General features: G+C 59.1%; 1 protein-coding gene across 1 annotated transcript; it reads right to left on the minus strand.

Annotated features, from left to right (window-relative positions):
- Nucleotides 1–8,698, minus strand: Nsmce1 (non-SMC element 1 homolog (S. cerevisiae)). The gene is made up of 7 exons (XM_013011637.1): nucleotides 8,569–8,698; nucleotides 2,580–2,701; nucleotides 2,342–2,419; nucleotides 1,990–2,136; nucleotides 1,055–1,171; nucleotides 310–430; nucleotides 1–187 (listed from the first exon to the last, which is right to left on the minus strand). Exons 1-7 carry the CDS (start codon nucleotides 8,672–8,674, stop codon nucleotides 108–110), a joined length of 771 nt encoding a protein of 256 aa, XP_012867091.1. The 5' UTR covers nucleotides 8,675–8,698; the 3' UTR covers nucleotides 1–107.
- Nucleotides 8,699–8,704: the final 6 nt, after the last annotated feature.

Consider the following 8,704-nt stretch of genomic DNA (forward strand, 5'->3'; position numbering starts at 1 on the left):
TGGCAGCAGCGCAGACGCAGCAACCCCACAGGGCGGGTTTTATTCCAGAGTCCACAGGAACACAGAGAGCAAAGGTGGAGCTTGGCGGGCAGAGAGGCCCAGGGCGGCTAGTGCTGCCTGGCCCGCAGGGACTTCCTGCTAGTCCTGGAGACCCCCGCGTCCCTCTCCTTCTCGGGGTCGAAGACTTCTGTGGACAGAGCAGGCGGAACAGGCACCGTGAGGGGCGGGCACTCGAGGTTCTGCAGCATTTCAGCCTCAAGACCCCGGCCCTCGCCGGCGCCCCCTGCCCCGTGGCCCTGGGCCGCGCACCTGGTATCTCGTGGGGCCAGTAGTCGTTGCAGTGGGGGCAGCGAGGCTCGGCCGTGGACTGGAAGTACTTGGCCACGCACGGCAAGTGCATCCTGATGCCGCACGTCTCGCAGCTTTGTCCCTGAAACGAGAGGACGAGGAGCTGACACGCACCTCCCACCCGGCACACCTCGGAGCAGCTCCCGCAAGCGTCCCACACCATAGCGAGGCCTCCCCGCACATGGAAGCCAGGCCACCTGGCCTGCCCGCACAGTGCTGGAGACACACTGGGGTGGTTATGAAGTGAGTTGTTAAAAGAAGGAAACAGGGCTGGGACTATGGCTTAGTGGTAGAGCACTTGCCTAGCATGCATGAAGCCCTGGGTTCCATTCCTCAATACCACATACACAGAAAAAGCCAGAAGTGGTGCTGTGGCTCAAGTAGTAGAGTGCTAGCCTTGAGCAAAAGAAGCTCAGGGACAGTGCCCAGGCCCTGAGTTCAAGCCCAGGCCTGTCAAAAAACAAAAACAAAAAAGGAAACAAATGTCCAGCTCCAGCCAGATGGCTGTGACCCCTAAAAGCAGGGCAGAGGGGCGTGACAAAAACACCAGTGGGCCCAGGAAGACATTCACAAGAACGCCTAGGTAACAAGTTATGTGCTGCAAGACCTGTGGGAGGCTGTGGAGAGGGGCGAGGCCACGCCCTCCGCAGAGGCAGTGCCCTCTGCCCTCTGGGGCACCCGGAGGAGGCCCCGCCCCCGCAGGCACCTGGATGAGGAGGCCGCGGCAGATGTTGCAGGTCTTCACGGCGTCGGGGTGCGTCTCACGGATGTACTGCTCCATCTCCAGGATGGCGCGGCTGTGCAGGGTGAACTCACCTTCCTTCTGTGGGCGCAGAACCAGCCATGCCCCGTGTTCAGCACCACGCTCCCCGCCAGTCCCCAGCCCCACACCCAAAACACACCAGTGTGCGCTCTACCACAGCCCCAGACAACCAACGAGAGAAACTGAGGCAGAGCCCGAGACGGCAGCTGGGGACGCCCTGCTTCCAGACCTCAGCCCCTGGCTGTGCCTTCTGTGATGGGAGACCTCCATCTGCACAGGGCCTGGGCAAGGAGGCAGCCCCCCCCCGGGAACCCCAACACCCGCTGCACCCAACCTCTTGGGCAGCACTCGGCACAAAAGCAGCGTGGGGCTGTGAGGGAGCCACCTAGGCCAGGGGACAGCTGGAAGAGGCCATGCTGGGAAAGGACCAAAAGCCTCTCCCACACTGGGCAGGGCTCTGCCAGGAGCCAGCACCCCCTCCCCCCCCAGTGACCCTTGTGTTTCTGTCCCGCTCACCAGAGCTGGAGAAGCCAGCCCCTTACCCAGGGGGGAATGACCCCAGGAGGTGACTCTCCTTCCTGCTCCTCTCCTCTCTCCTCCCTCAAGCCCAGTGACGTGTGGAACACACCCAGGTCAGGCACTGGATCCACACTCAGAACTAGGCGCCCTGCCATGAGTGCTCAGTTCATAAACCCTGGAACCCAAAAGCCTGGGGGAGTTGTCAGCTGAGCCACTAATGCCGGTGGCATCTAGGACCCAAGTCCTTCTCTCGGGGCCACTGAGGGCCTCACAGCAGGTAAGGGACCCACCCACAGGGGTCAGCTGCACAAAACGTGGGGGAGAGGGCTGCGAAGTGAGCCTAGCTCCAGAGCACATACCTCAATCAGCCACTTGTTCTGCACAAACTTCTGCAGCACCTGCTCCGCCTCCTTCTTCCTCATCTTCTTACCTTTCAGCTGATCCACCAGGTTCAAAATGTTGGTGGAAGAAGCAAAGCCGCTTTCTGAGTCAATGATCAGCTCCAGCTGGAAGAGGGGGTGGCGGGTGCGTGGCTCGTGACAGGGACGTCGGCGAAGCGGGGCAGCCAGCACGGGGCTGCCCACGCCGACGGGACTCGGCCGCTCCTCCGCCCGTCCCCAGCACCTCCGCCCCCACGAGGGGCACCGGGCACCGGCGGGTTCCTGTTCTCATGACACCCGGCCAGTGGGCGACAGGAGTTCCTATACTTACGGCCTTCCTAAAGAGATCCAGCTCATTCTCAGCAAAATCGGTGGCCATTTTGGAAACAGAAGTTGTAGCAAGATTGACCTAAAAAGTGAAGTGCTCACAGTGCTCAGGGTGGGCCCTTCGTGAGGAGTTAATTCTCATACAGACTCCCCCAACCCCGCCCCAAGCACAAGAGGCCTCCATCCAGCAGCTCGGCTGTAGCGCCTGAGCACACCACTGGAGGGCGCTGCCTCACCCTTACCAGCGCATAAATGGGCCTCCCGTCATCTTCCGTGACGCCTTTCTTGATCTCTATGTACAAGGACTCCAGGACGCTGTTGATGGTGTTGATGAAATCCTCCAGCTTCTCCACGGGAGCGTTGCCTGGAAATAAACAGGCACAATGGTGGAGCCTCCACACAAAGGCCAGGCTGGGTCACTGCCACTCCACAGCCACCCAGCCCCACCAGGGCCCCGGGCTGCCCTGCTATGTCCAGAGTCGAGCTGAGGCCTACTGAGGTTGGAGGGACACAGAAGGCCCAGGGGACCCCTGAAGGGGGGGGTGGGACCAGGGGGGTCTGCAAGCCCCACCCTCACCTGTGCGGCCCTGGATGAGCCCCCTCTGCCTGAGGGCCACGGTCCACCACGCCTGCCTGCGCACCTCCAACCTCGCGTGTCCACTCCCTTCCAGAAGTCCCAGCCTCGTTCTGGCCGCCCTGCTCCGGCCCCACTCCCTCACGCACAAAGACCAAGGCTGTGCTTCTGAGGGGGCTATTCCAGCCCTGGAAACCCCGGAGGGGCCCCCAGAGAGGCCATCGCTCACCCTGCTCGCCTCCCAGCACCCCCGGCCTGCCTGCTGAGACCCACAGCTGCACCAGGCAGGCTCCCCAGCCTGGAGAGCCAGGGCCTGACCCTGCCCTCACTCCTGGGGAGCAGGGCGCCCTCACCAGGGCAGTGGGCGCCCGTCTAGCCGGGGCTGGTGATGTTGACGGCGTGCATGCCTGCCGTGCCCGCCTGGTAGGCAGGGCGTCTGTCTCTCGCCACTCACCGCTGGCTGCGCTCCATCATGACAAGAGTTCTCCGCAAGGAGAGTTATTAACGTCCTGTCTATACACAACAGGCGCAGGGAGATAAAGTAACTTGCTTGGAGTTTCCCTAACTTGGACACCGAGCCTGGGCCTGCCTGACTCCAGATCCCCAGTCCTGGGAACGTGCCGCACAGGCTCCTGCGGAGCAAGCCCAAGCTCATTCCACACACTGGATGCCAGGACCGTCACCTCCGCACCTGCAGCTTTGTCCCCAGCAAACACTCCAGGGAGGGGAGGGGAGGGGAGGGGAGGGGAGGGGGGCGGGGGATGGGGAGGGGCCTGTGCTCCATCCCATGGGCTGAAGCACATGATGGATGGACTGGGCAGTTAAGGATGAGCCTCAGCCAGGCCTTTTCTCCAGTTCAACACGCTGCTCCTTCTACTGAGGATGTATTTTCTCCTTTTGTCTTAGATACCAATGTTACTTAATCTGGCCACATCGGGGGCCCCCATGCCCCAAGGCTGCCCAGAGCTGCCCGGGGGCTCGCTGCACACGTGAGCGACTGGCACTCAGTCAGGAAGTCTGCTGCCTGGGCGCTGCCCAACTGTTTTGTTCTAAAGCAGCCACCCAAGATGGAAAGTGTTATTTTTAGGCAGAAAACAAGAACAAAAATAAGCCCGAGGGTCCCCACCACCATGGGCCAACTCATGGGGCTTCAGCACTCTCATCTAGGGGTACAGGGCCCAGTTGAGATGGAGAGCCACAGAGGGAGCCAGCCAGGCCCTGGGCTGGACTGAAGAGCAGGTCCCTGGGTGGTCTGGGGGCAGAGGGCGCAGGGAGCCCCCGGGGTCCTGTCAGTTCCAGCTCTCAGCAGACGCCTGGGGGAATGGTGGTCTTGAACTGGCAAAGGCCAGAGGCTGGTGGCTAGGGGCGGGGCAGGGCATGGGTTCTAGCCACCCTCAGACAAGCTGGGAAGGCGTTCGGCTCTTAGGACACTGAGGCAGGAAGGGGCAGGTCTCGCCCAAGATCACAGGATCGCCAAGGAACAGTCTGGGCCAGCAGCTGGCACGGGGCCATGAGTTGGACACAGTGACCAGGAAGGCTTCCGTGGACAGGCGGTCGTGTCTGAGAAGTGGGCAGCGTGCCGTGGTGAGAGGCAGATCAGCTCACCGGCACCACACTGGCTGATGGGCTGTAGGGCCCCCGCGGGCCTCTCCTCTCTTTGGACAGTGGACTTTTCCATCATGCGGGGCTGACTGGCCGGCTCGGCCCGCAGGGGGTGGGGGATCAGGAAGGAGGGAAGCGAGGACAGAGGGACTGGGGCAGGGAGGAGAAGCCTCTCCACAAATGGCACTTGCAAGCACACAGACACCAGGGCAGGGAGAGGGCACTCGGGGCAGCACTGTTGGGGGAGGCGTGGCACATGCCACTCGTGGGTGTGCAGTAACCCCGGTGGACACTGACCCGGTAGAGGCCTGTGTCCAGCCCTATCCATCACCAGTCCTGTTGACTGGCTCACGGAGCCACGTCCCCCTGAATCATCAGGGAACAGGTCAGCTGCTCTCAGCAGATCCCAGCTACTGGCACGGCTGGTATGCACTGCCCTTTGATCGAACACATGACCAGTGATCATAGAGGAGGTGACCCGTACCCCAGCCTCCCGAAGGGCTCCGTGACCCCTGACCACCCCTCTGGTGCCCTCCTGAGGCCAATGGGAGCTGTGCAGGGGAGACGGAGGTGGCTGGCGCCCTGCGCAAGTGCCATCTCCTGGTCAGAGCACAGACACTGCCCACTGCGGCTGCTCGGGCCCTGCACGGCACCGCTGCTCTGGGAAACCTCGCTGCCCACCAAAGGCCTCCCATGAGGGCTCCACAGGGGGTTGTAAAGCAGTGTACAGCTCTCCCGCTGCAGGGCCTGGGGCAGCTGGAGGGCAGGTCTCTGACCACCACACGGGCTGCTGCTGGCCAGGCACGGAGCAGCTGGAGGGAGCAGATGACCACGCTAATCCTACCACTGCACCTCAAGGAAGGTCGCACGCAGCTCTAGCAAACTTGGCCCCGACTCCAGGGGCTGGCTTCCCCCGTAATGGCAGCTTCCAGAAAGCAGTAGGCAGGCCCACCTCCAACCAGCAACCTCCAACCCTGCAAAGGACCACCACACCTGAGCCTTCTCTGTCCTGCTCCCAAACCAGCCTGCACCTCCAGCCAGACACCAGGACAGAGCTGCCCGGTGCTGACCAAGTCAGACTAGGCATCTGGCTCCTCCTGTACTTTATCAGGACCCAGATCGGGGTTGGTGCCCAGTCGTATGCCCCTCTCCTGTCCTAGAGATCACTCCAGCTGGCTACATCTGTGCTGTCCAGTGGCCCTAGTCCTCTTCTGAGCCCACACACCACCCTGCACCCCAAGTGTGAGCTGGCCTCCCAGGCTCTGCGCCCCCTCCCACCCCTCCATCTCCTGGGTGAAGCCAGCTACTCAATGCCCTGTGCTGCTCATTTGCATTGCCTTAACGCGTAACATTAAGGAAGATTTTCATTGCTTATGTGCGATCTGCAAAAACTTGCTGGAATTATCTCCTTAAACTTCCTCTATTTTTAAAAATCAGGTTGTATGTTTTCTTCCTGTTGTCTTTTTAGAGTGCTCTATGTTTGGATATGAGCCATTTATCATGGACACGATTTGCAAATATTTTCCCCACAATTATGTTTCTTTTCATTCTAAAAAGTGAGCCAGGCACCGGTGGCTCACACCTGTAATCCTAGCTACTCAGGAGGCTGAGATGTGAGGATCGTGGTTCAAAGCTAGTCCGGGCAGGAAAGTCCATGAGACTCTTATCTCCAATAAACCACCAGAAAACTGGAAGTGGTGCTGTGGTTCCAACGGTAGCACACTCACCTTGAGCTGAAGAGTGCAGGGACAGCATCCAAGCCCAAAGTTCAAGCCCCATGACCAACCAAAAAAAAAAAAAAAAGTGTTTTCTTGTCATATGTGTGTGTGTGTGTGTGTATGCGTGCGTGCACACACACACACACACGCTGCTTCTGAGGCTTGAATTCAGGGCCCCTAACGCTGAAGGATGGTGCTCAAAGATGGTGCTTTACCACTTGAGCCACAGTTCTACTTCCAGTTTTGCTGGTTAATTGGAGATAGTCTCACAGACTTTCCTATCTAAGCTGACTTGAACCTTGATCTTCACTTAAGCCTCTCCAGTATCTAGGATGACAGTCATAAGCTTGTAACCCATTTTCTTTAAAAGATCTTAGCTGGGCATTGATGGCTCACAACTCTCCTACTAGGTACTCAGGAGGAGGATCACAATTTGAAGCCAGCCTGGGCAGGAAAGTCTGTGAGATTCTTTTTTTGGGGGGGAGGGGTCCAGTCGGGGGGCCTGAACGCTGTCCCTCAGCTCTTCAGCTCAAGGCTAGCGCTCTACCACTTGAGCCACAGCACCACTTCCGGCTTTTTTTCTTTTTGCTTATGTGGTGCTGAGGAATCGAACCCAGGGCCTCAGGCATGCAAGGCAAACGCTCTACCACTGAGCCACCTCCCCAGCCCTGTCTGTGAGATTCTTATCTCCAACTAACCACCAGAAAACCAGAAGTCGAGCTACGGCTCAAAGTGATGAGTAGTCTTAAGTGAAAGAGCTCAGGGACAGCACCCAAAACCTAAATTCAAGACCCACAACTGACAACAACAACAACAACAACAAAAGGGTTTTGCTATGTTGCCAGGCTGGCCTTGAGCTCAAACAAACTGCTTCAGCCTCCAAGCATACTGCTGGAACTCCAGGCACGCAGCACCGCTTCTGGCTTATATCACTGCGCTTCCAGAGTTTGAAATGTCTTAATCCAACATGTGACACTCCCACTGTATTTGGGTATGGCTTCCCACAGTCAATCAGTGAGGGGGGGCAGAGCATTACAGCACTACCGAGTCCATGAGCACACACTCCCCACACATCTGTCACTGCCTGGCAGCTGTGTCCATCTCTTATCGCCGGTGCATGGGTACAGAAACCCCAGGAAGACACAGCGGCTATCTGTACCATGTGCTATCTGGAGCTACCAGTCCCCCTGGTGGCCTTGGACTGTCCACAGGCAAGGAGTGCTCCTAGACACGGTCTACAGGACTTTCCTAAATAAGATCATAACAGCTTCAAAGGTTAAAAAGAGGCAAAAACACTTTCATTCTGACTCCAGGTACTGAACTGTAAAACTTCCCATCAACCTGGAAGCCCACAATCACTTAACAAGACAAACTAAAAGGAAGCTGGTGAACCCACAGTGCAGATAACCCACACCCTAGATAAGAGTCTTCCCCCAGTGTCTGGAGACCACTCAGAGGCTCTTTATAGACAAGAGCGGCAAGGTGGACAGGGCTCCTGGTCACACTCAGAACAAAGGCAGCAGGCAGCCACAGCTCCGTTATCTACAGCCAGCCAGCTCTGCCAGGCCGCACCAATGACACCGCGTCCTCAGAGGCCTGCGCATTACATGGACAGACTTCCGCCTTTCCCCTCATACATCACATCCTGTCTGGACCTTCCCAAGGTGGGGTGCATCCCAATAAACACAGGGTGCTGGGCTTCTCTGCGCAGGACCCTCCAACTCCCTAACCCGGTCCTGCATGGTGCACGCCCATTCTCCATGGATCTGACTGCGCAGTGCACTGGGACCCTTCTTTATCATCAAGGAACCAGTGCTTCTGGGCTCCACGCTGCCCTCCTCCTCGCCCTCAGCCCTGCTCCACTCCGCCCTGTCCTGCAGACTCCCCACACTCCCACATCCCCTTCCTCACCACTGTCAACTCGGCTCACCTTGCCTGTTTTTGTTCTACAGTTTTCTTTTGAAAAAAAGTACAAAGAGAAAGGCAAAACTATAGAGCAAGAACCTGCCACTTCCCCTGCCCTGCATCAGAACAAAGACGATGCAACAGGCCGAGTCCTCGATCCTCGGTGCTCACTCCCCAGGCCTCGTGCTCAGAGCAAGGACGAGCTCCCGGGAACTCCGACTTCCGGTCTCATTCGCAAGCCCGCCCAGGCTCTACTGCCCTGGCCAATCAGCGGCGACCCCGGCCCTCCGCAGGTTCACCACCGAACCACCACCTCACAGCTTCCGGTCCAAGTCCAAGGTCCTGTCTACGGGGCTGAGAGTGGCCTATGCGGGCAGGGGTGGACGCGGGAAGGCCGCGGGAAGGCCGCGGGTGGGCCGGGGCGGCACTCACGGTCGTGGACCTGGTAGCAGTGCTTCTGCAGGCGCCGCACGTCCCCCTCCTCCAGCACGCCGTGGGTCATCAGCAGCTGCAGGAAGCGCCGGTGCACGTCCGTCATGACGCTGTCGCCCGGGACGCCCGCGCGCCG

The sequence above is a fragment of the Dipodomys ordii genome, unplaced genomic scaffold (genome assembly GCF_000151885.1).
Source record: "Dipodomys ordii isolate 6190 unplaced genomic scaffold, Dord_2.0 Scaffold14, whole genome shotgun sequence".
Taxonomy (NCBI): Eukaryota; Metazoa; Chordata; class Mammalia; order Rodentia; family Heteromyidae; genus Dipodomys; species Dipodomys ordii.